We start from the raw sequence: 27,937 nt of genomic DNA on the forward strand, positions 1-27,937 counted from the left end.
ATGATATCCTCTAAGCAAATTGCTTCCCCCGTCAATGCGCACCCCTTCCACTTCCTCTCTCTCCCCCGCCAAAAAGACGCATGTAACCTTGCTTTTGTTTTTGTTTTTTTGATTTTATTTTAAAATTTTTTTAACTCATGCTTATATATTTATCTCTGACATGTTTCTGGCAATGATTTACTTGCCTTCTAATTGTCTGCATGTTGCAATACTCAGGTGTTGCCAGGAAGCTAGCATCATGTGGCTTTGGAGTTTTTGCTATGGACTACCCTGGATTTGGTCTTTCAGAAGGACTTCATGGCTATATACCAAGCTTCGATAGTCTTGTAAATGATGTCGTGGAGCATTTTTCCAAAATCAAAGGTGGGTCACCTTTACTCTTCAGTTTTTGAATGCTCAATTTTTTTGCCACTAGAAATTTGCTACCTTTGAAATTGCAAATTCGTGCTTTGTTTGGATGGCAGAGAAGCCTGAGTACCATGGCCTTCCGAGCTTTCTGTTTGGTGAATCAATGGGCGGAGCTGTGGTTCTTAAGGTGCATTTCAAACAACCAGATTCTTGGACTGGTGCAATTTTAGTAGCACCAATGTGCAAGGTAAAATATTTGACATGAATCTTTTGGACTTTCATCGTTCGACCTGTGTTTCCCTAAAATGAAGTATTTATTATTAGATAGCAGATAATGTTATTCCTCCATGGCCTGTGAAGCAATTCCTCATCGGTATAGCTAAACTTTTACCAGAAAGGAAATTAGTTCCTCAAAAGGATTTAGGAGAAATGGCTTTTAGAGATCCAAAGAAATTACAGCAGGTCAGTCTGAAACTTTGATCAGATTATTCATTCATCTCTTATTGCTTCCCATATGATTCTTGGTATTATTCTATAAAATTCTCGATTCCTTTGTCCAATTTGTCCTTTTCTCATAACCATATAACATATAAGTGATACATAAAACAGTGTCTTTTGATTGCAGACCAAATATAATGCCATTGCTTATAAGGGAAATCCACGCCTGAGAACAGCAGTGGAAATGCTGAGAACAACCCAGGAGATAGAGCAGCGATTGCATGAGGTATGAGCATGACTAATAATTTTGTTTACAGGTTTTGCTATTACTTTTAATACTCCATCTAGCATTTGTCGAAATATGAATTACAAATGTTATTTATCTAATAAGACGTATCCCTAGATTATTCTTGTAGTGAATTTAGGGCAAAAATGGAAAATCCATTGAAGTGATACCAATTAATGGACATGATATTCCATATGAATTCTAGATTTATTAGAATCTAATCTGCCAAGACAGTGACACTCATTACTTGGAGCAACAGTAGGTGATTGAAGAGAGGAGCTTCTAGATGTGAACATTATGTCTCCTTGTACTAACAGGAAATAGAAATAAGGATGTGAAATGATCCATCATACTTTATTCAAAGTGTTGGATGGTTAGGAAACTTCACATGAAAAAGTTAATGTAGTAAAGTAAATATTACAGTGCTAAGAGCCTAAGATGGATGCGTGAGGTTTCAAGAAAAATAAGAAATAATTGTATACATGGGCAACTAAGAAACAAGAGATGGACTCAGTCATCTTTCTTTAAAGTTCAAAATTTGATATATATTTGATTAAATGGACTCAGTCATCATAGAGTAAAACCATGTACTAACAGTAGGAACTAAGAAACAAGAGATGAACTCTAAAAATTTTTAGACAAAAATCCAAAGGATGCCCCAAATTATGTAAATCATCAAAAAGGAAGCTTTTTTTTTTAAAAAAAAATAAATAAATCAATCAATCAAAGGAACACTTCATCAAAAATTTTATTCCCAGAATATTCCTTATTTGATAGTGTTATAATAGTTATCGGTAATGCTATAATGTGCAAAAGTTACTAAGTAGCTTCTATAATTATTTGCAAGTGATTTTAGAGTTTAGGAATTAAGATTCAACTATAACTATTTTAAAGTCATTTTGAGTAATTTAAAGTGATTTTAATAATTTTGACCAAGTTAATATATATATATATATAATAATGATTTGTGTGTAGTAATTTTGATGAGTGAATAGTTAATTTTTTATGGTTATCGAATAGCTTTTATATGTTGTAGCACCTACTCATTTGTAACATCTGAATTTAACACCAATCAAGTTTCTCCTCAGGTATCTCTACCACTACTAATCCTTCACGGCGAGGCTGACATCGTGACCGATCCTTCAGTTAGCAAGGCTCTGTATGAGCAAGCTCGCAGCGCCGACAAGAAACTGCATCTTTACAAGGATTCATATCATGCGCTTCTAGAGGGCGAGCCTGATGAGATTATTTATCAGGTTTTTGGCGATATCATCTCTTGGCTGAACAATCACGTTGAAAAAATTTAACACCAAAATAATTAATACTAGAGTATAAACAACGTTGGGAGCCGAGAGTAATTCATATCGAAAACTGCCCATTCTTATATGATTCTCCAGCATTAATTAATGTTAATTCTGAGTTATTCGATGTGTTACAGTGACCGTGATACCATAATAAGACCATTAGGTCCTTAAGTTTTTAATTTTAATAAGCTTATGTACATATTTTCGGAGCTGCATTTTATGAGATAAATCATGAACACTAATAACTAGTTTTACAATAACAAATAATTTCGAGACAATTACAAAGAGAGAAATTTAATGATTTTTTAAGGAAAAAATAATGATGATGATGGTAACGAATAAGTTTAGCAATTTGATCATTTGGGCGAGGGCAAAAGCGGTGAATTCTTCTCCCGCCACGTTTCCACCACTAGCGGCGGACCCCTTCTCAAGTCCGCCGCCGTAACAACCCCGTCGTCGTCGCTCATGTAAATCCTCCCCTCCCCACCGGAAACTCCCACCACCCGCCGCCGGCGGGTGGTCCGCCACTCGGCGGAGGCCGCGGGGGTCTGCTCGCCGGACGCCCTGGCGTCCCACACTCTGACCGCAGCCGCAGCCGCCGCGCTCTGAGCCGCCGAGAGGACGACCGCGGGGGACGCCAGGCTCGCGGCCGCAGCCGGGACATGCGCGAGGAACGATCGGAGCACCTCGCCGCGGTTCAGGTCCACGAGCGAGATCAGGCCGCTTCCGGCGCGGTCCAACCTTAAGCCCAATCCCTCCCACGTCCTCACCACCGCGCCGCCTAACGGCAGATCTAAAAACCCGCCATCCCACCTCCAGTCCACGCCGCTGTTGCCCGACGCCGAATCGTCGAAGAGCGACGACGGCGGATCATCTTCCTCCTCGTCCTCATCTGACGGCGATTCTGAGGACTCCACATCGTCCTCGTCATCATCGCCGGAGAAGGAGAAGTTGGAGTGCAACGAAATGGCCGATGCGGAACGGCGGAACCTGAGAAGCGCGAGCTTGGCGCGGGCGAGCAGGAACCCATAGAAGGCGGCTAACCCAGCGACGAGGAGGGCGACGGAAGTCCAGGCGCCGGCGAGGTCGGAGAGAAGGCGAGCGGCCAGACCGGGAATCCGCAGCGCCTCCGCCACCACAGGTATCTCCATCAAATCCCTAACCCTAATGCAAAATTATCGGAAGAAAAGAAGAGACGCAGCGTAGCGGGGTGGGTTTACCTTAAATACACCTGCGGAGTAGCTTAAGGAAGGAGGCACGAAGGTTTCTTGGCGGAAATGGATTGGGATGCTGCGTCAGCACGTGTTCACCTTGGGGTAAGGCCGGCGAGTATCCGCTATCGAATTTCAAACAGCGAATGCGCTTATCCGTCCAGTTTGTAAGCAACTGACCAATAGTAAGCTGCTCCCTGATTGGAGGTGACAGCGATATCCCGCCCCGGTCAGGGATGCGCGGTCGCGGGAAATGAGGGTCCACGCGTGCGACACGTGTGGGTTTGGTACGCAGCGCCGTCAGAATTAATGAGCAGAGGAACGAAGACGGGCTACGCGTGGTCAAGATTCAAAAGTAGAATTAAGTATAATTTATATTTTTTAAAGAAAAATCGACATTTATAGTATGGAATGATATGGAATTCCATTCATTTTAGAACTGGAATTGAATTTCATATTTTGGAATGATTTTTTAGCTAATAATTAATATGAAATTCAATTTCAATTTCATCAAATAAGGTAAAAGTAAATCACACCTCTTTATGTGTGATTTAGATAGGGAATTCAATTCTCCATATTATGTCTATTGTGCCCTCATTCTCTCTTCTTTGTAAAAAAGAAAAGAAAAAAGAGAGAAGGATAAAATGGTAAAACATAAGATTCCATAACTTAAGTTGCAATTCATTCCAAACATGAGAATTGAATTCAATTCCTTATGGAATTCAATTCATAATGGAATTCAATTCAATTCCATGACTTAAGTTATTTCCAAACAGGATGTTACTGAACCGATGATCAGGATTCAAAAGTTCGAAAAATTAAGTAGTGCTTTTTAATACAAATTAAAGGTTTAAATTTATTAAGGTAATTTAACTCGGGCCCAAATTTAGAGAAAGTGTGATGAGATAAAATATGGAGAGAGAGTATGGTAAAATAGATTGAAGAGAGAGAAAGTATAATGAAAAAATGAGAAGAGAATGAAGAGAGAGAAAATAATGAGAGTGTGTGTGATGAGAGAGAATACAGAGAAAAAATAGTAAAGAATGTGTGATGAGAGAGAATGAGGAGAGAGAAACTATGTTGAGAGAGAAAATGTGATAATAGAATAAGGAGAGAGAAAGTATGATGAAAGAGAAAAGAGAGAGTGAAATGGAAAAAATGAATAAATATACTAAGGGTATTTTCGTCCAAAACTTAATTTTTATTCTTATTTCATTAAAACCTAAGGGAGGGGGTGAGTTTCATCCATACCCAAATTTTTGGATTTTATTCTAAAATCTTGATTCCATTTCCATCAACCAAACACAAGCAAGGGCGGATCTAGGCGAGGGTTGGAGTGGGCTGAAGCCCTCACCAAGATCTATCAGAGTTAGACGAAGGCGGATCCACCGCCTTGAGAGGAGAGGGATGTCAGGGTGGCAGCGGGTGTGAAGGGGTCGCCCCAAAGGATGAGGCCGACATCGATTAGCAGGTGGCGACGTAGTAGGCTGTGAGAGTGTTGAGGAGAAGAAAACGGGCTTCAAAGTAGCTGTTGATGAGGACGGTGAGTCGATCTGGGCAGATCTAGAAGGGATCAGGGGTCGCAGGCCTCGAAGTAGGATTCGAAATAGAAGAGTAGCGGTGAGACACTAGAAAACAGCAAAGGAAGGAAGAGGAAAAGCAACATCTATTTAGTTTAGGGTTTATTAAATTAATATAATTAATTTACATTACCTTTTATGATGTAAGTTACACGTTTATTTGTAATTTATTAATTTAATATTTTTATCCTTTTATGATATCGAATTAAATTTTTTATTATTAAATATATTTATTGTTGTAAAATAAAATTTGTTAGCCCTCGTTAAAAATTATCTCTGGATCCGCACCTGAACACAAGGTTTGGGAATGAATCCATTTCCCCATTCCCAAACCTCTAAATCAAACGTCACCTTACTTTCTCTTTCTTTCCTCTTGCCCAGCTTCTCTCTTTTCCTTTGTTTTGTTTATATCGGATAGTTGGCGTTTAAAGTTTAATATTTTAATATATATTTTTTTATGAAAAATAATAAATATTGAAAAATATGATTGGACTTTTTATTGTCGTAGAAATTCATAAGACTTGAAATGTTAGAATCCTTACCATCTCAAAAATCTATAAGATCTAAAATCAAAAATGATTATAATATGAGGTCTCTAAGTCAACCAGTAGATTTTGACCGAAACCTACTGATTGACCTAGATATATTCAATTAAATTCATTTTAGATCATGTGGATTTCTGATATGGCAAGAAGTTCAACGGTGCTTCCATTACTTATTTCGATTTATCCGGGGATGTTAAAATTTAATAAGAAAAAATAGATAAGAAATCCTACGTTGGGCCTAATGTAGTATTTCTTACCGATTATTTCTTATTACATTTTAATACCTCCAAATAAATTGAAATAAGAAATGGAAGTATTGTTGGACTCCTTGTAACCTCGGAAATTCACAGAACCTGAAATGATTGCAATTTGAGCTCTCTAGGTCGATCGATGGATTTTGATCGAAACCCACTAATTGACCTAAACATATCTGATTGGATTCATTTCAGGTCCTGTGAATTTCTTAGATTGCAAGGAGTCCAACGGTGTATTCCATTGGTTATTTCGACTTCTCCAAAGATGTTAAAATGTAATAAAAAAATTTGACAAGAAACCCTACATTGGGCCTAATATGAAGAATCGGTAAGAAATTCCACATTGGCCTGATATGATTCATATCAAACTCGCGTTGGGCTGATATAGAATCATTACATACCCACGTTTAGGGTTTAGCTGATTCATTTGATAAACATTTTAACACCTCTAGATAAGACGAAATAAGTCATGGAGTGCACCGTTGAACTCCTTACCGCCTCAAAAATCGACAGAACCTGGAATGGTTACAATTTGAGATCTCTAGGTTAATTAGTGGATTTTAACGAAAAACCAATGATTGACTTATAGTGGTTTGATTGGAACAATTTTAGGTCCTATGGATTTTTTAAGTTACAAGGAGTCCAACATATCAAGTCCAACGTGAGTTTTCTTATTGATTTTTCTTTATTACATTTTAACACCTTTAGAGAAATTGAAATAAGCAATGGAGTGCACTGTTGGACTCCTTGCAACCTTGGAAATTCACAGAACCTAAAATGATTGTAATCTGTGATATCTAGGTAGATTAGTGAGTTTTGATCGAAACTCACTAATTGATCTAAACATGTTCGATTGGACACATTTTAGGTCTTATGGATTTTTAAGGTTGCAAAGAGTTCAACGGTGCCCCTTATTGTTTATTTCGGCTTCTCTAGAGATGTTAAAATGTAATAAAGAAAAATCAATAAGAAACCTCACATTGGACTTGATATGATTTGAAACTCACTGATTGATTTAAATAGGTCCAATTAGATCCATTTCAGGTCATGTGGATTTATGAGGTTGTAAAAAATCCAATTGTACCCTCTATTGTTTATCTTGGCTTCTCCGGAGGTATTAAAATGTAATACGGAAGAATCAACAAGAGGTCTGATATGAAGAATTGGCAAGAAACACCACGTTGGGTTTGATATGATTCATATAAGGCCCAAAATGAGATTTCTGACTGGTTTTTCCTTCTTAAATTTTAACACCTCAAGAAAATCGAAATAAGCAATGAAGATGACCATTAGACTCCGTGTTGTTGGGACCTTGACGCCGCTAGAGGGAGGGTGAATAGCGTCTCACCTAAATCATTACTTCTTATACTTGTTAGTACGCAGCGGAAAACAAAATACAAACTAACAAGAACAAAACTAAACCCTATAAACAATAAGGAAAGATAATAAACCAAAAACAAACCGTAACACAAGGCGTTTACGTGGTTCGGATATTAGGGCTCCTACTCCACGACTGTCCGTAAGGTGGACGATCCCAATCCGTCGGTGGATGACTCCCCGGAAACCTCCCGGGTAGCTCAAACCTCCTTCTCGGTGGAGAAACCTCACCACAATCTTAATCCAAACACTCTTAGATCACAAGAAGAGTTTGGAGGCTTTGAAAGACTACTAATAGGGGTTAACCACTTCTATTTCGTCAACCATTCCCAAGCACACCGAACTCTATTAAATAGAGCTCGAGAGGAAAACACTAAGTTGTTTTCCCGTTACCAGTCGACTGGTATATGTACCAGTCGACTAGTCCTTTAAGTGAAACTGACCGTTACCCAACGATCGACTATCAGTCGACTGCTACAGTGTACTAGTCGACTGCTATAGTAACTAGTCAAGTGCTACAGTGCTGCTACAATGCCACAACATTGCTGCTGCAATGTCGCTACAGTACTGCTACAGTAAATCCTAAAACTATAGGATTTTGCCCCGAGTACAATCAATCAGCACTCGTCCTCGCCTGACCAACCTAGACCTAGCCTTCTAGCCTCCTCCATCAGCCTCGCGTCCCTCGGATGTCTCCCCATCCTTTACGTCTTGCCTTCTAGTCCTTCCTTCGGCCTTGTCCTTATTGTCGGGTCTTCCTTTGCCAAGAGGCTCCTCACCTCCGGGACTTCATCCATTGTCAAGTCACACTTGAATTTACGTTGTCAAGACTACATACTTGGGCTTACACCGCCAAGACTCATCCTTAGATTTTTCTCCTCTGTCAAGATTACACTTGGACTTTCCTTGTTGTACCTGTATCCAACACACTCACAATGCATATTAAATACAACAATAAACCTAACTTAAACCTTTGCCCAAACATCAAAATCTAGGGCACCTAGATTGCTCCAACACTTGTAACCGCAAATATTCATAGGACATGAAATGGTTGCAATATGAGATCTCCAGGTCAATTAGTGGGTTTTAGTCAAAATTCGTTGATCAATGTAGAGACCTCATATTGCAACAATTTCAAGTCTTGTAAATTTTTGATATTACAAGGATTTCAATGGTGCCCTTCATTGTTTATTTCATTTTAGCTGGATGTGTTAAAATCTTATCGAATGAATTAGTTAAACCCTAAACGCTAAGAGTCTGATATGATTTGCATATTAGACTCACGTTATGCATGCAAAAAATAGAAACAGAGAATAGAGAGAAAAAAAGAGACTTTGTACGTATAGGAGAGAAAAAAGATAAGAGAAAAAGTTAGTTTTAGCATAGGGGTAGAATGAGAAAATCACATAATTGAGTGTGCATTTTGGTAAATATTAAAATAATTATGTCTTTTGGTCAATTCAGAAATTTACTTACGGCCTTGGTAAATTGTTGAATTTTTTACTATATCCATTTAAGTTGTCGAATTCAAATATAAGAATATATATAGTAAGGATGGAATCAAGAATTTCATATCAGAGGGAGGAAAAAGTTTGTATGTTTACGCTGAGGGGAAGGTTTGGCTGTGTTATTATTCGACCTTCACTTTATAACTCTAATACTTTTTTACTATAAAACGAAATCCATCAATTATTTTAGATAAAATTGGCTGATGGGCTTAATTTTTTTTTTGAATTACTTCGTATTAAAATTAATGTATTCTTGCAACCCTCCTTAATATATCTATGTCATCATATTTAAATTTGGAGAACTATGGTTCATGAGATGTGTTACTGGGGTTTAGGGTTTAGGGTTTTTTTTTTTTTTTTTTTTTTTTTTTTAAAGGAACCTTTATTCCACTAAGGAAAAAACCCAAGCTATCAGGGGGGCCAAACCTGACCTGCTAGCCTAGGGGGACAAGGGATTTCTCTTGCAAGAGAATACATGTGAATTTGCAGCACATAAAAGATAAAGTAAAGCGTTACATGTGATTTTCAATGACCTCCAAACTCCTACAAACCCACCATATCAGGCCTCTGCGCTCCATGATAGTAGTGCTAACATAGTCCACGAGCCGCATCCAAGGAGGCCCAGCCCAAGCTCCATACATCACCATAAAAGACATCGGTGAGGTAAAACCGATGTCGTTTCCTGCTACGCTCCCATGCAGTCCTCCAACACACCATAGCTGTACTCTGCGCTCCATGATAATAGTGATGTTCCGCTCCCAAGCAGTCCTCCAACACACCCGATGTTCACTTTTGGCAAGTGACCAGCCCTCAACGGATTTAATGTGTCCTTACCGCAGCCGTTTGCTACGGACTAGGCAGGCCAAAGGTGGGCCTACTCACCCTATTTGGCTTTTTGGCAAAGCCACAGCCCTCAACGGATTTGTCAGCCTTTACCGCAGCCGTTTGCTGCGGGCTAGCTAGACCATAGGTGGGTCTAGTCACCCTATTTGGCTTTTTAGCAAAGCCACAGCTATCAACGGATTTAGTGTGTCCTTACCGCAGCCGTTTGCTACGGACTAGGTAGGTTCATGGTGACCTACTCACCCTCTTTGGCTTTTTGGCAAAGCCACAGCCCTCAACGGATTTGTCATGCCTTTACCGCAGCCGTTTGCTACGGGCTAGCTAGATCATAGGTGGATCTAGTCACCCTATTTGGCTTTTTAGCAAAGCCACAGCTATAAACGGATTTAGGAAGCCTTTACCACAGCCGTTTGCTGTGGGCTAGATAGCTCTAAGGTGGAGCTATTCACCCTCCATCAAGTATGCTATCCTGGCTTGCAAGAGCTCCTGATATACGGCAAGCCCAATCTGTCCATCCTGCAAATGCCAAGTAGCAAACCACCAATCTCCTGCCCCTCCATCACCCTCTCCCCCTCCACCTGATATGCCTGATTGGCGAGGAAGTCTGCAGCCGCATTCCCCTCTCTATATATGTGTGTGCATCTGACCCCATACTGTCGTACAAGCCTTCTGATCCGTAAGATCTCCTCCCGAAGCTCCCATGAAATGCCAGAAGACCCGATGATATGCAGTGCAACCAGGGAATCAGACTCCAGCCAAATAGGGAAGAGCTGCCTATCCACGCACAACTCCAAGCCTCTCAGGATCGCCATAAGCTCCGCTCTGATATTGGAGCCCTCACCAAGGACTCCCTGCCTCGCCACCACCACCTGTCCACTATGATCTCGAACAATAGCACCGTAAGAGGACTCACCTGGATTCCCTCTAGAGCTACCATCTGTGTTGAGCTTGAACCATCCATCATCAGGCCTCCTCCAATGTACTGCTGAGATCGTGTGCAATGTCCGTATCCTCACCTGAATCACCATGGCCTGGGCTGCCGAGATATCTCCCCTCCAGTGCCTGGGCTTGATGATACCAGATGCCATCCCAACCCTCAAATACTGTGTGATCTGCCTGATAATCTTCTGTCCCTCCGGCCTCAGCCCCCTGTGCTTGGAGTCGTTCCTGGCCGTCCACAAGAACCAAAAGATCAAGAGGGGGATGATCTCCCTCACCGAACCAGTGCTGCTCCAAGCTGTACCTGCCCTCCATCTCTCCATCACCCGCCAGCTGCCAACCCCAAATAGGTGTCCAAAATGCCCCCAGACCTCTCCTGCCACCGGGCTCCCATAGAAAAGATGCTCCCATGACTCCACTGCCTCACAGCACTGACATCTGGACACTAAGCATACACCACGCTGCTGTAAAACCTCGTCCACTGGCAGGCGTCTACGGAAGAATCTCCAAATGAACACGGAAATGGTGGGGAGGAGGAGTCTGCTCCAGGTCACTATCGCTACATCCTCCCTCTGGTGCGCAGTCCTGTAGACCTCCCAGGCAGACCTCGTAGTAAATCTCCCATCTCTGGTGGGTCGCCACACCATAACATCCTCCTCCTCGGGCCTCAACTGCACCTCTGTCACCTCCTCCGCCACTGATGGGGGCAGCACCCTCTGAAGTATCTCCTGGCTCCAGCTGCCATCTGCTAAAAACCGGTCCACTCTGACATCTGGAGGCCCCTGCACCGTACACCACTCCGACAACGGTCCCCTCTCCATCCACCTGTCATGCCAAAAGCTGAGGTGACCCTGTCCAATAATCCACCCTATCTGTCTCTCTGCCACAGCTCTGGTCTGAATCATCCTGCGCCAACTGGGGGAAGCGTTGCTCCTCAAAGTCACCATACCTGGGTCCACCGTCCCACAATAAGATCTCCTCAGAAATCTGGCCCATTGTGTGCACTGCTCTCTGAATCTGAACCACAACTTCATGGATAAGGCCACCCCCACCTCTGATAGCCGTCTGATCCCCAGCCCACCCTCCTGCTTCGGCCTGCAGATGTCCCTCCAAGCCACCCAATGCACCTTCCTATCATGTCCCACTGAGCTCCAGAAAAAAGATGCAAACACCCCCTCCAGCTTCCTCAGGACCTCCAAAGGAGGCTGGATCACCTGAAGGAGATATACAGGTAGAGAACTCAGAACACTCTGGATCAGCATCAGGCGACCCCCATGTGAAAGGCGTGAGAGGTTCCAACCCTGAAACTTCCTCTGAATCTTCGCCAGCAGTGGCGCAAAGTGGACTGTCCTCTTGTTCCCTGAGATGATTGGAACCCCTAAGTAAAGCATAGGCCTCTCCCCCAAACCAAAGCCTGTAATCGCTGCTATCTGCTGCCTCCTCCTATCTGATATGCGCCTCGGGGAAGAAGGAGCTCTTCACCGCATTGATCGCCTGTCCTGACTGGGCCTCATATCTGTCCAAGAATTCCTTCCCCCTCCTCACACAATCCAGAGACCCATTCAGGAAAATGACCACATCATCCGCATAGGCCAGGTGAGACACCCTCATATCACATCCTGTCGCATAAGCCATCCCTGGGTACGCTGCAAATAAGGCCTCTATCCCTCTGGAGAAAAGCTCCGCCGCCAAAATAAAGAGGAAGGGGGAGATGGGATCACCCTGCCTCAAGCCACGCTGTGATCTAAAGAAGCCTGACAGCTGTCCATTCACCAGGACCGAAAACCAAGAAGAAGTAACGCACCTCCTGATGAATGCAATCACTGTCTCTGAGAACCCAAATGCTGCCATGACTCTGAAAAGGACGCCCCACTGCACTCTGTCATATGCCTTGGCCATGTCCAGCTTCAGAATAAGGTTTCCTCCTCTGATGTGATAGTTGAGCTTGTGATCAAGCTCCTGGGCCATCAAGATATTGTCTGAGATCAGTCTCCCTGGAACAAAACCACTCTGAGCTGGGGATATTACCTTCCCTAACACTGAAGCCATCCTCTGCGCCATCAGCTTAGAGATGATCTTATAGGACACATTACACAAGCTGATGGGTCTGAAGTCCCTCCACCTCTGCGCACTGTCCACCTTGGGAATCAACACTATGGTCGTAGACGCCATGCCCCGTGGAAGCTCTGCCCCTCGAAAGAAATCCAATACAGCCTGAAAGACATCCTCCCCCACAATCTCCCAGCAAGCTCTGTAAAAGGCCACTGAGAATCCATCTGGGCCCGCTGCACTATCCTGACACATGCTCCAGACCACCTGCTTCACCTCCTCTGCTGATGGGAGGCCCTCAAGCATCAAATTATCCTCCGCACTGACCAAGGAAGGTATCAACTCCGTGTCCACCACCGTGCTATCCACTGTCTCCCCTGTCAGCAGCTCCTGAAAATATCTGACTCCTGACTCTCTGATCCCATCAGGCTGGTCCAGGCACTGCCCCTCCTCCCAAATTCTGAAAAGTCTACTAGCTGTCCTCTTCTTCTGCACTGTGGAGTGAAAGAACTTAGTATTCCTCTCCCCCTCTCCCATCCATCTGATAGCAGCTCTCTGCTTCCAAAAGTCCTCCTCCATGTCTAGCACTCTGAAAAGGCGAGCCTGACACTCTGACCTGTGAGTCCTGCTCTGCTCTGTGGGGTCCCTGTCATACGCCTGCTCAGCTGCAGCCATACTCTCCTCAGCCTGCAAAACCCTGTCGTGTATGTTACCAAACACCTCCATGTTCCACCACTTCAGATGCTCCTTCAGCCTCCTCAGCTTCATCTGTAGCCTCTGCAGTCCCTGTGCCACACTAGGTAGACACCAATTCAGCCTCACCGTCTGCATAAAATCCCTGTGCCGCACCCACATCCTCTGAAATCTAAAGGAGGCCCTCGGCTTCTGGAAGCCTGGGAACTCCACAAGTAGGGGACAGTGATCTGAAGCTGCCCTGCTCAAATGCTCCACTCTGACTGTGAAATCCAGACTTCCCCAGGATGAAGACAATAGAACCCTATCCAGCCTCTTCCACACCCTGTTATTCGTCCATGTGTACCTATCCCCAACAAAACCTGCATCCACCAGTCCAGCAAGCATGATAAAATTATTAAAATCCTCCATGGCACCTGGTCTAGCTAGAACTCCTGCTGAGTGCTCCTCCATGCTAGATATGACATTGAAGTCTCCTCCCACCAGCCACAATCTGTCGCCCTCTGGCCTCAGCTCCTCCAAGCTCTCCCATAATAGGCTCCTCTCTGACCTCGTACACTTGGCATAGACCACTGTCACAATCATAGAAGAAGGGAACATCTGCGAAGAAAGCTCCAAGTGTAGAAACTGGTCATGATCAAACAAAATTTTGCAAATAATAGTAGAATCCCAGAAAAACCAAACCTTCCCTGATTTATTAGATACTACCTCCTCAAACCCCATGCGCCGAGCCATATACCTACAGTCCAAATCAACCATAGGCTCCAAAACTGCTAAGAAACTCAGATGATGATGTCGTCTCAGAAACAAAGCCCTCCTCTGTGTCGCCAAATTCCCAAACCCCCTCACATTCCATATGATACCAGACATGACTAATGGAAAGGGGTGCGTACCTGCCTTGAAGCCTGGCTCCTAGTCACTCTTGGCTCAAATTCCACCCTCGGCCGCTGCGCCTTGAGTACCTTGGGCATCCCCGCTTTCCTTCCTCTGGGAGGACTGACCACGGAGGCTAGACTGCGTCCCCCCCTTGATGAAAAACTAGTGTCTGTCTCCTCATACTCCACAAAAGTCTTCTGAAAATCTGGATCATCTGAGCCTTCTGGGGTAACCTGTGTACGCCTGGCAGGCTTCTTCTGGCCCAAATCGTCTGAAACCCCCTGGTCTGCTGATGAGCTGGAGTATCTGTCTAAACAATCATCCTCTGGCAGCTCTCTCGATGACTCCAGTACCCTGGGCTCCTCACCACTGATCAAACCAGCTTCCTGCAACCCCCTGGAGGCTCCCCCCTGTCCCTGTGCTCCGTCTGTGTTCCACTGCTGTGCCCCTATCCCTGACCTCTGTACTGTCTGAGAAACCTGCTCCCCCTGGCCGAAACACTGAGGTATCTGATCTCCCACCTGTTGCTCTCCTCCCTCCACTGAAACACTGTCCTGCTGATCCGAGTCCAGAGATGTCTGCCATAATGTCTGGCACTGTCCCAACTGCACTGGCATTCGGTCTTCCACCTCCACCCGCTGAGTCTTACTCACTCTGTCTTCATCTGCTCCCACCCCATCATCTTTCTCTGTTCCCAATTGAGGATAGTCTTCCAGCGCCTCCTTGTCACCAGCCCCTCCCACCACATCATCCCCTGCATCCTCCTCCTCTCCTATATCCTTCAGCACCTCAAAAGAGTTCCCCTGAGCATGTAACTCCTGCGCAGATTTCTGACCCATCCTGGAAGGTTGCTGCTTGCGGGCCCATGTCTGTCCAGTCCTCCTGCCACCAACCCTCTGAAAATCATGTGCCTCTGAGTCCTCCACCACCACTGCCTTACCTTTCCTGTCTCGCTCCCTCTGATTAAGTCTCTCTCTCAGGTCTGCTCCTGGGGGAATCGGATCCACTCTGTCTCTGTGCCACTCAGGCCGTGGCTTGTTCCCTGCCACGTAGCAATCCACCTCTGCATGTCCAAGATGCCTACAATACTGGCAGTACTCTGGTGTCCTCTCATACACAACTCTCTGCAGCCTGTGCTCATCTCCAATTCCGATCAAGAACTGCTCCACCCTAGGCTTCAAGAGATCAATCTCCACACATGCTCTGGCCATAAAGAGTCTAGAGCCATCTGCTGTGGCTTCATCTATCTTGATAGGGCACCCTACAATCCGAGCCATCGAAAACACACAATTTTTATTGATCATATGAACTGGAAGATCAGGAAACTGTACCCAAACTGGAACCACGGATGACTCAGCCTCATATGAAAAGTGCGGTGTCCACTTGAAGATTCTGAGTATTGAGCCACCAATGCGCCAGACTCCCCTAGTCCATATCCTGGCCATGTCCTCATTTGAAGTAAGGTGCAAAAAGATGTGCCCAGCTCGTAGGAACCGAATGTTGTAGGGGCTTGATAGTCCCAGTCCCTTGAAACCTTGGTACACAATCTGTGGGGGAGGTCTCCTGCCAGAGAACTTGCCTATCAGAGAAAACTTATATGGATCAGACAAAGCTTTTACCTCCTCGTCGTTGTAGAAAACCCCTGGCACGTCGTTGTACACCGAAAACTCCTTGAAGTTGGCTCCCACCTCCTCAAAACTCTTCTTGGCCGCCCTTGGCGACCTCGGAGCGAGAGCATCCACATACAATTTCCCATGCAAAGAAGGAGGCGCCGGCGCTGGGTCCGAAACCGTGCCAACCACCCCGACGCCACCGGTCGCCGGCGCACCACCCTCTCCGGCCACTGCTCGGCATGTCCTCGCCGTTGGGTCCCCGCCTGCTGCCCCGGTTGGCGCCAAGGAGGCGTCCCATGTCCGCCTCACCGCCGCCAAGACCTCCACGAACGCCGCCACTAGCTCCGGCGAAGACGCCGGCATCAGGGCAGACAGCGACCTCTGCACCGTCTTCAAGGTCGTGCGCGTCGGCGAGACCGCCGCCCCAGCCGCCGCTTCCTGCTGCGTCCGCATTTCCTCCGGCAATTTTTAGGGTTTAGGGTTTAGGGTTTAGGGTTTAGGGTTTAGGGTTTAGGGTTTAGGGTTTAGGGTTTTAGGGTTTTAGGGTTTAGGGTTTAGGGTTTAGGGTTTAGGGTTTAGGGTTTAGGGTTTAGGGTTTAGGGTTTAGGGTTTAGGGTTTAGGGTTTAGGGTTTAGGGTTTAGGGTTTAGGGTTTAGGGTTTAGGGTTTAGGGTTTAGGGTTTAGGGCTTAGGGTTTAGGGTTTAGGGTTTAGGGTTTAGGGTTTAGGGTTTAGGGTTTAGGGTTTAGGGTTTAGGGTTTAGGGTTTTTTTTTTTTTTTTTTTTTTTTAAAGGAACCTTTATTCCACTAAGGAAAAAACCCAAGCTATCAGGGGGACCAAACCTGACCTGCTAGCCTAGGGGGACAAGGGATTTCTCTTGCAAGAGAATACATGTGAATTTGCAGCACATAAAAGATAAAGTAAAGCGTTACATGTGATTTTCAATGACCTCCAAACTCCTACAAACCCACCATAACAGGCCTCTGCGCTCCATGATAGTAGTGCTAACATAGTCCACGAGCCGCATCCAAGGAGGCCCAGCCCAAGCTCCATACATCACCATAAAAGACATCGGTGAGGTAAAACCGATGTCGTTTCCTGCTACGCTCCCATGCAGTCCTCCAACACACCATAGCCGTCCTCTGCGCTCCATGATAATAGTGATGTTCCGCTCCCAAGCAGTCCTCCAACACACCCGATGTTCACTTTTGGCAAGTGACCAGCCCTCAACGGATTTAATGTGTCCTTACCGCAGCCGTTTGCTACGGACTAGGCAGGCCAAAGGTGGGCCTACTCACCCTATTTGGCTTTTTGGCAAAGCCACAGCCCTCAACGGATTTGTCAGCCTTTACCGCAGCCGTTTGCTGCGGGCTAGCTAGACCATAGGTGGGTCTAGTCACCCTTTTTGGCTTTTTAGCAAAGCCACAGCTATCAACGGATTTAGTGTGTCCTTACCGCAGCCGTTTGCTACGGACTAGGTAGGTTCATGGTGACCTACTCACCCTCTTTGGCTTTTTGGCAAAGCCACAGCCCTCAACGGATTTGTCATGCCTTTACCGCAGCCGTTTGCTACGGGCTAGCTAGATCATAGGTGGATCTAGTCACCCTATTTGGCTTTTTAGCAAAGCCACAGCTATAAACGGATTTAGGAAGCCTTTACCACAGCCGTTTGCTGTGGGCTAGATAGCTCTAAGGTGGAGCTATTCACCCTCCATCAAGTATGCTATCCTGGCTTGCAAGAGCTCCTGATATACGGCAAGCCCAATCTGTCCATCCTGCAAATGCCAAGTAGCAAACCACCAATCTCCTGCCCCTCCATCACCCTCTCCCCCTCCACCTGATATGCCTGATTGGCGAGGAAGTCTGCAGCCGCATTCCCCTCTCTATATATGTGTGTGCATCTGACCCCATACTGTCGTACAAGCCTTCTGATCCGTAAGATCTCCTCCCGAAGCTCCCATGAAATGCCAGAAGACCCGATGATATGCAGTGCAACCAGGGAATCAGACTCCAGCCAAATAGGGAAGAGCTGCCTATCCACGCACAACTCCAAGCCTCTCAGGATCGCCATAAGCTCCGCTCTGATATTGGAGCCCTCACCAAGGACTCCCTGTCTGGCCACCACCACCTGTCCACTATGATCTCGAACAATAGCACCGTAAGAGGACTCACCTGGATTCCCTCTAGAGCTACCATCTGTGTTGAGCTTGAACCATCCATCATCAGGCCTCCTCCAATGTACTGCTGAGATCGTGTGCAATGTCCGTATCCTCACCTGAATCACCATGGCCTGGGCTGCCGAGATATCTCCCCTCCAGTGCCTGGGCTTGATGATACCAGATGCCATCCCAACCCTCAAATACTGTGTGATCTGCCTGATAATCTTCTGTCCCTCCGGCCTCAGCCCCCTGTGCTTGGAGTCGTTCCTGGCCGTCCACAAGAACCAAAAGATCAAGAGGGGGATGATCTCCCTCACCGAACCAGTGCTGCTCCAAGCTGTACCTGCCCTCCATCTCTCCAACACCCGCCAGCTGCCAACCCCAAATAGGTGTCCAAAATGCCCCCAGACCTCTCCTGCCACCGGGCTCCCATAGAAAAGATGCTCCCATGACTCCACTGCCTCACAGCACTGACATCTGGACACTAAGCATACACCACGCTGCTGTAAAACCTCGTCCACTGGCAGGCGTCTACGGAAGAATCTCCAAATGAACACGGAAATGGTGGGGAGGAGGAGTCTGCTCCAGGTCACTATCGCTACATCCTCCCTCTGGTGCGCAGTCCTGTAGACCTCCCAGGCAGACCTCGTAGTAAATCTCCCATCTCTGGTGGGTCGCCACACCATAACATCCTCCTCCTCGGGCCTCAAATGCACCTCTGTCACCTCCTCCGCCACTGATGAGGGCAGCACCCTCTGAAGTCTCTCCTGACTCCAACTGCCAGCTGCAAGAAACCGGTCCACTCTGACATCTGGAGGCCCCTGCACTGTACACCACTCCGACAATGGTCCCCTCTCCATCCACCTGTCATGCCAAAAGCTGAGGTGACCCTGCCCAATAATCCACCCAATCTGTCCCTCTGCCACAGCTCTGGTCTGAATCATCCTGCGCCAACTGGGGGAAGCATTGCTCCTCAGAGTCACCACACCTGGGTCCACCGTCCCACAATAAGATCTCCTCAAGAATCTGGCCCACTGTGTGCACTGCTCTCTGAATCTGAACCACAACTTCATGGATAAGGCCGCCCCCACTTCTGACAGCCGTCTGACCCCCAGCCCTCCCTCCTGCTTCGGCCTGCAGATATCCCTCCAGGCCACCCAATGCACCTTCCTATCATGTCCCACTGAGCTCCAGAAAAAAGACGCAAACACCCCCTCCAGCTTCCTCAGGACCTCCAAAGGAGGCTGGGTCACCTGGAGGAGATAAACAGGCAGAGAACTCAGAACACTCTGGATCAGCATCAGGCGACCCCCATGTGAAAGGCGTGAGAGGTTCCAACCCTGAAACTTCCTTTGGATCTTCGCCAGTATTGGCGCAAAGTGGACTGTCCTCTTGTTCCCTGAGATGATTGGAACCCCTAAATAAAGCATAGGTCGCACCCCCAAAACAAAACCTGTAATCGCTGCTATCTGCTGCCTCCTCCTGTCTGATATGCACCTCGAAGGGAAAAAGGAGCTCTTCGCTGCATTTATCGCCTGTCCTGACTGGGCCTCATACCTGTCCAAAAATTCCTTCCCCCTTCTCACACAATCCAGAGACCCATTCAGGAAAATGACCACATCATCCGCATAGGCCAGGTGTGACACCCTCATATCGCATCCTGTCGCATAAGCCATCCCTGGGTATGCTGCAAATAATGCCTCTATCCCTCTGGAGAGAAGCTCCGCCGCCAAAATAAAGAGGAAGGGGGAGATGGGGTCACCCTGCCTCAAGCCACGCTGTGATCTAAAGAAGCCTGACAGCTGTCCGTTCACCAGGACCGAAAACCAAGAAGAAGTCACACACCTCCTGATGAATGCAATCACTGCCTCTGAGAACCCAAATGCTACCATGACTCTGAAAAGGACACCCCACTGCACTCTGTCATATGCCTTGGCCATGTCCAGCTTCAGAATAAGGTTTCCTCCTCTGATGTGATAGTTGAGCTTGTGATCAAGCTCCTGGGCCATCAAGATATTGTCTGAGATCAGTCTCCCTGGAACAAAACCACTCTGAGCTGGGGATATTACCTTCCCTAACACTGAAGCCATCCTCTGCGCCATCAGCTTAGAGATGATCTTATAGGACACATTACACAAGCTGATGGGTCTGAAGTCCCTCCACCTCTGCGCACTGTCCACCTTGGGAATCAACACTATGGTCGTAGACGCCATGCCCCGTGGAAGCTCTGCCCCTCGAAAGAAATCCAATACAGCCTGAAAGACATCCTCCCCCACAATCTCCCAGCAAGCTCTGTAAAAGGCCACTGAGAATCCATCTGGGCCCGCTGCACTATCCTGACACATGCTCCAGACCACCTGCTTCACCTCCTCTGCTGATGGGAGGCCCTCAAGCATCAAATTATCCTCCGCACTGACCAAGGAAGGTATCAACTCCGTGTCCACCACCGTGCTATCCACTGTCTCCCCTGTCAGCAGCTCCTGAAAATATCTGACTCCTGACTCTCTGATCCCATCAGGCTGGTCCAGGCACTGCCCCTCCTCCCAAATTCTGAAAAGTCTACTAGCTGTCCTCTTCTTCTGCACTGTGGAGTGAAAGAACTTAGTATTCCTCTCCCCCTCTCCCATCCATCTGATAGCAGCTCTCTGCTTCCAAAAGTCCTCCTCCATGTCTAGCACTCTGAAAAGTCGAGCCTGACACTCTGACCTGTGAGTCCTGCTCTGCTCTGTGGGGTCCCTGTCATACGCCTGCTCAGCTGCAGCCATACTCTCCTCAGCCTGCAAAACCCTGTCATGTATGTTGCCAAACACCTCCATGTTCCACCACTTCAGATGCTCCTTCAGCCTCCTCAGCTTCATCTGTAACCTCTGCAATCCCTGTGCCATACTAGGTAGACACCAATTCAACCTCACTGTCTGCATAAAATCCCTGTGCCGCACCCACATCCTCTGAAATCTAAAGGAGGCCCTCGGCCTCTGGAAGCCTGGGAACTCCACAAGTAGGGGACAGTGATCTGAAGCTGCCCTGCTCAAATGCTCCACTCTGACTGTGAAATCCAGACTGCCCCAGGATGAAGACAATAGAACCCTATCCAGCCTCTTCCACACCCTGTTGTTCGTCCATGTGTACCTATCCCCAACAAAACCTGCATCCACCAGTCCAGCAAGCATGATAAAATTATTAAAATCCTCCATGGCACCTGGTCTAGCTAGAACTCCTGCTGAGTGCTCCTCCATGCTAGATATGACATTGAAGTCTCCTCCCACCAGCCACAATCTGTCGCCCTCTGGCCTCAGCTCCTCCAAGCTCTCCCATAATAGGCTCCTCTCTGACCTCGTACACTTGGCATAGACCACTGTCACAATCATAGAAGAAGGGAACATCTGCGAAGAAAGCTCCAAGTGTAGAAACTGGTCATGATCAAACAAAATTTTGCAAATAATAGTAGAATCCCAGAAAAACCAAACCTTCCCTGATTTATTAGATACTACCTCCTCAAACCCCATGCGCCGAGCCATATACCTACAGTCCAAATCAACCATAGGCTCCAAAACTGCTAAGAAACTCAGATGATGATGTCGTCTCAGAAACAAAGCCCTCCTCTGTGTCGCCAAATTCCCAAACCCCCTCACATTCCATATGATACCAGACATGACTAATGGAAAGGGGTGCGTACCTGCCTTGAAGCCTGGCTCCTAGTCACTCTTGGCTCAAATTCCACCCTCGGCCGCTGCGCCTTGAGTACCTTGGGCATCCCCGCTTTCCTTTCTCTGGGAGGACTGACCACGGAGGCTAGACTGCGTCCCCCCCTTGATGAAAAACTAGTGTCTGTCTCCTCATACTCCACAAAAGTCTTCTGAAAATCTGGATCATCTGAGCCTTCTGGGGTAACCTGTGTACGCCTGGCAGGCTTCTTCTGGCCCAAATCGTCTGAAACCCCCTGGTCTGCTGATGAGCTGGAGTATCTGTCTAAACCATCATCCTCTGGCAGCTCTCTCGATGACTCCAGTACCCTGGGCTCCTCACCACTGATCAAACCAGCTTCCTGCAACCCCCTGGAGGCTCCCCCCTGTCCCTGTGCTCCGTCTGTGTTCCACTGCTGTGCCCCTATCCCTGACCTCTGTACTGTCTGAGAAACCTGCTCCCCCTGGCCGAAACACTGAGGTATCTGATCTCCCACCTGTTGCTCTCCTCCCTCCACTGAAACACTGTCCTGCTGATCCGAGTCCAGAGATGTCTGCCATAATGTCTGGCACTGTCCCAACTGCACTGGCATTCGGTCTTCCACCTCCACCCGCTGAGTCTTACTCACTCTGTCTTCATCTGCTCCCACCCCATCATCTTTCTCTGTTCCCAGTTGAGGATAGTCTTCCAGCGCCTCCTTGTCACCAGCCCCTCCCACCACATCATCCCCTGCATCCTCCTCCTCTCCTATATCCTTCAGCACCTCAAAAGAGTTCCCCTGAGCATGTAACTCCTGCGCAGATTTCTGACCCATCCTGGAAGGTTGCTGCTTGCGGGCCCATGTCTGTCCAGTCCTCCTGCCACCGACCCTCTGAAAATCATGTGCCTCTGAGTCCTCCACCACCACTGCCTTACCTTTCCTGTCTCGCTCCCTCTGATTAAGTCTCTCTCTCAGGTCTGCTCCTGGGGGAATCGGATCCACTCTGTCTCTGTGCCACTCAGGCCGTGGCTTGTTCCCTGCCACGTAGCAATCCACCTCTGCATGTCCAAGATGCCTACAATACTGGCAGTACTCTGGTGTCCTCTCATACACAACTCTCTGCAGCCTGTGCTCATCTCCAATTCCGATCAAGAACTGCTCCACCCTGGGCTTCAAAAGATCAATCTCCACACATGCTCTGGCCATAAAGAGTCTAGAACCATCTGCTGTGGCTTCATCTATCTTGATAGGGCACCCTACAATCCGAGCCATCGAATACACACAATTTTTATTGAACATATGGACTGGGAGATCAGGAAACTGTACCCAAACTGGAACCACAGATGACTCAGCCGCATAGGAGAAGTGCGGTGTCCACTTGAAGATTCTGAGTATTGAGCCACCAATGCGCCAGACTCCCCTAGTCCATATCCTGGCCATATCCTCCTTTGAAGTAAGGTGCAAAAAGATATGCCCTGCTCGTAGAAACCGAATGTTGTAGGGGCTTGATAATCCCAGTCCCTTGAAACTTTGGTACACAATCTGAGGGGGAGGTCTCCTGCCAGAAAACTTGCCTATCAAAGAAAACTTATATGGATCAGACAACACTTTTACCTCCTCGGCATTGTAGAAAACCCCTGGCATGTCGTTGCACATCGAAAACTCCTTGAAGTTGGCTCCCACCTCCTCGAAACTTTTCTTGGCCGCCCTTGGCGACCCCGGAGCTAGAGCCTCCACGTACAATTTCCCACGCGAAGAAGGAGGCGCCGGCGCTGGATCCGAAACCATGCAAACCGCCCCGACTCCACCGGTCGCCGGCGCACCACCCTCTCCGGCCACTGCTCGGCATGTCCTCGCCGTTGGGTCCCCACCTGCTTCCCCGGTTGGCGCCAAGGAGGCGTCCCATGCCCGCATCACCTCCGCCAAGGCCTCCGCGATCGCCGCCACCAGCTCCGGCGAAGACGCCGGCGTCAGGGCAGGCAGCGACCTCTGCTGCGTCCCCAAGGTCGTGCGCGTCGTCGAGATCGCCGCCCCAGCCACCGCGTCCTGCTGCGTCCACGATTCCTCCGGCGCCCCAAAATTAGGGTTAGGGTTAGGGTTAGGGTTGCCGGCGGCCCTGCCCTGTCCCTCGCCCATGCAGCCCGTCCGCACCCCTCTCCCCGACAGCCCAAAGTCCTTGCACGCCTGCTGCAGCGCCGGAGCTGTCTCCCCCGTCGCCCCCATCTTCCCTGAGGTCAGCCCGTCTCCACAGCCGCCGCAAGCCGCCAACAGCAGGTGCACCAACGCCCTGGCCGCCACCGATGCCTGCACAGCATCCGCCATCGACTCGCTCGCGCCAACAGGAGGGGCAACGCCCGTCGTCTCCTTCGTCACGCGCGGATCGCCACCTCCGCCACGACCGCACTGTGCCGCCGCCGCCCGAACTTCACCCCCACCCACGCCATGCTCCACCACCCTGCCTTCGTCGTCCCCACCAACATCCTGCGCTGCCGCCGCCTTGCCACCATCCCCACCGACGCCTCGCACCGCCGCCGCCGCCAGGGCTTCGCCGCCTTGGGCCGTCGCCTCCCCACCCGTTGCACCGCTGTGGAGCCGCGGGTTTTGATGGAGGGCCGCCGAGGAAGGACCGGGAGCATGCTCCGGCGACAGGGGGGCCGGCGCCGGCGCTTTGGAAGCGCCGGCAGCCATTGCCGCTCGCCCGCTGAGGCTGATCGCCCAAGAATCGCCGCCCGCGTGGAGAGAGAGGAGAGAGAGCGTGGTGGTTTGGTTTAGGGTTTAGGGTTTAGGGTTTAGGGTTTAGGGTTTAGGGTTTAGGGTTTAGGGTTTAGGGTTTAGGGTTTAGGGTTTAGGGTTTAGGGTTTAGGGTTTAGGGTTTAGGGTTTAGGGTTTAGGGTTTAGGGTTTAGGGTTTAGGGTTTTAGGGTTTTAGGGTTTTAGGGTTTTAGGGTTTTAGGGTTTTAGGGTTTAGGGTTTAGGGTTTTTTTTTTTTTTTTTTTTTTAAAAGGAACCTTTATTCCACTAAGGAAAAAACCCAAGCTATCAGGGGGACCAAACCTGACCTGCTAGCCTAGGGGGACAAGGGATTTCTCTTGCAAGAGAATACATGTGAATTTGCAGCACATAAAAAGATAAAGTAAAGCGTTACATGTGATTTTCAATGACCTCCAAACTCCTACAAACCCACCATAGCAGGCCTCTGCGCTCCATGATAGTAGTGCTAACATAGTCCACGAGCCGCATCCAAGGAGGCCCAGCCCAAGCTCCATACATCACCATAAAAGACATCGGTGAGGTAAAACCGATGTCGTTTCCTGCTACGCTCCCATGCAGTCCTCCAACACACCATAGCTGTCCTCTGCGCTCCATGATAATAGTGATGTTCCGCTCCCAAGCAGTCCTCCAACACACCCGATGTTCACTTTTGGCAAGTGACCAGCCCTCAACGGATTTAATGTGTCCTTACCGCAGCCGTTTGCTACGGACTAGGCAGGCCAAAGGTGGGCCTACTCACCCTCTTTGGCTTTTTGGCAAAGCCACAGCCCTCAACGGATTTGTCAGCCTTTACCTCAACGGTTTAGGGTTTAGCTGATTCATTTGATAAACATTTTAACACCTCTAGATAAGACGAAATAAGCTAAGTCCAAGAAACCAAAGTAAGTGCTTCTCACCTGCGGTAGGAGTAGCTCTCGGGTTGTTATCTTGCGTTTTGTTGTAAAATGATAACAGTAGCCTTTCATCTTAGCATATGGTTTCGGATTTGATCCTTGCTCTAGCCAATTCGGTTTAAGTTGATTTTAATCTGTTAATGTGTTTTATTTAGGGCACGAACAGAAGTTTTGAGGGTTTTCCTTGATTACTACAGCATGCTAGTTAGGTGTATTTACCTTACACATTAAGCATGTTTAAGTAGATATATTCTAGTTTAAGCCTGTTGTGTTACCACTGGAATTATGCTATCTTGCATTACCTGGAATATTATTGTTGATAGAATTGGCTAACCTCATGTATTAGTACCGAATTAGAAATGCTAGTGCTGATGTAGTAGTGCTTTGTTTGGATGCCATCATCCTCAGATGTTTTCTATTGGAAGCAAATTTTAGTTCAATAGAAACTAGTTGTAGTGATGAATGCAGTAGGTTCGAACTTTAGTCTTCCTAGCAATTCAATCATGTTAAAGCATGCAAATTGATCATAATTGGTTATGGATAGTTTCGCAGTAGAAAACTGATTTCTTGAGATGTGATATATATTGAGTTGATTCAGCCATGTCTCATGAGGCTATATTTTTGGATTATTTCTAGAATTCTTACCTTTACATCTGTTAGGTATGAAAAGTTGGTATTGGAGTTAGTTCTGTAGCTTAAAGTGAAACAGGGATATGCTTAAATTGCTTAAACCCTTAATGTGAACGTGGCATGTGATTGAGCTGCTAAATGAGTTGCTTAAATTGCCTCTAATAAATGCCAAGGCATTTTTATTAGAAGGAGTATTAAAAGAAAGATATAAAGAAAAGTATTTTACTTTTAAAAGGCATGTACCGGACACAATGTCCAAGGGATGGGCTCCAAGTTGCCCCTAGACATAAGGTCTAGAAGTGTCTTAATGGTTTTGGGATTAGCTACCTCAATTCTCATTAAGAAAGGCGCGCAAAGTGGTACAATGCCGGGCCCAAGTTAAGTTGAATATTATTTTAAAGTATAAAAGTATAAATTTGGAAACAAATAGAACGAGTTCCTTTATCTAAGTTGCAAATTTTAGCAAGTTAAATTATTGTTTCCTTTAGAGATGCATGATGTAGTTTAATTGCTATTTTTCATGTTGAGCATGTATTTCCCTGCTTTCTTTTATGCTTATGCATTCCGTATCGGATTTTGTGAGTAGAAAGCACTTACTAAGCTTTATGCTTATAGATACTACTTTTTCCTCCTACTGCAGATATAGATAAAAATAAAGGAAAGGCTAAAATGGCATAGAAGAAGGCGACAAGGAGACACTGGTGATGTGTGTGTGGATGGCGGGGATGGAAGATTTGGGGACCTGGCTTTTAAATTTCTGCAAGTTAAGTTATTTAGGTTTCTTCATAAATAACTAGGAGGATTAATAAAAAATTCAGATTCTTTATGCTCTCCCTATTTTACTGTTTTGAAGTTGATTAAATACGTTGGTTCTGTTGAGTACAATATGAATTGTTTGAGTTATATGGAATTCGGTTTTGGTGCATTGCTTAAATCTGGAGTTTTAGTTTGTTGCCGTGGAGTTTGGTAAATTCAGATCCTTCATGTTGCTTAAAACTGTAAGGTTCTATATTATTGTAGCCTGATTTGCATTGCTTAAGCTTGGGAACTGTTTCGGCTGTGATACTTATCTGCTATTGTGTTATCTGTTGCTGCTGGAAATTTGTTTCTTTTTATTTGCAAAGAAATTTCTGTGAACACTGATATGCATGAGTTGCTAAAGATGAGTAATAGCCATATATGCTAATCTGTTAAAGGATTGTTAGATGTTGCTGAAAGTGTGTCCGGACTTGATTGCTTTGGTTGCATGCTAAAATTTGGTGCAGTATTGTAATTCCTTGCACTAATGGAGTTTAGTTATTTCTGAAATTTCTTGCATTTGAGCTGCCATGTACGTGTTGTTCTGTTATCAACGTTGTAGCATTATTTGTGTTGGGATACACTGCTGCTTAAATACAGAAAAATCTGCATGCTCATTTGCCATACCAAATAGAAATTGCATGATATATGTGTGCTGTTCGGTTTTGTTGGAATGAATGAACAGAAGGTTTAAGTAATTTCTTTTCATTCCTGTTAAGATTTAGAATGATATAAATGCAATATAGTTAAGGAAGTAATAAGCAGTAGAGACACTTGAGCATTAGTTGTCTATATGTCATACTTGCTGTTACACATGTTGCATGTTAAATCTTGGAAAAAAAAAGTATCAAGAAATTTTATGCTACTAATAAGAGGCATGTTCTGATATGTGATATGTTCCCAATAGTTTAAATTTTCCCTAGTCTTAATGCAAGTAGTACAAGTTACAGTAGTTAGTAGAAACAGTAGCGGTCACCCTCAGAGTAGTAGGAAAGAAATTGGGTGGTTGTTACAGTTGGTATCAGAGCAGGTCCATTTTCCAGCAACACACACACATCAGCATCATCCTTGCCGCTTTCAAGTAAGAAAGTATTTAAGTTCTTTCTTTATTGCCTTCCTTTATTTACATTATTATTTGCAGTATGGATGGATAGTTATA

General features: G+C 46.5%; 1 protein-coding gene across 1 annotated transcript; it reads left to right on the plus strand.

Moving 5' to 3' along the window:
- Positions 1-26,666, plus strand: LOC122037416 (caffeoylshikimate esterase-like). The gene is made up of 6 exons (XM_042596884.1): positions 1-82; positions 217-363; positions 465-595; positions 673-810; positions 974-1,072; positions 26,621-26,666. Exons 1-6 carry the CDS (start codon positions 1-3, stop codon positions 26,624-26,626), a joined length of 603 nt encoding a protein of 200 aa, XP_042452818.1. The 3' UTR covers positions 26,627-26,666.
- Positions 26,667-27,937: the final 1,271 nt, after the last annotated feature.

The sequence above is a fragment of the Zingiber officinale genome, unplaced genomic scaffold (genome assembly GCF_018446385.1).
Source record: "Zingiber officinale cultivar Zhangliang unplaced genomic scaffold, Zo_v1.1 ctg38, whole genome shotgun sequence".
In the NCBI taxonomy this organism is placed as follows: domain Eukaryota; kingdom Viridiplantae; phylum Streptophyta; class Magnoliopsida; order Zingiberales; family Zingiberaceae; genus Zingiber; species Zingiber officinale.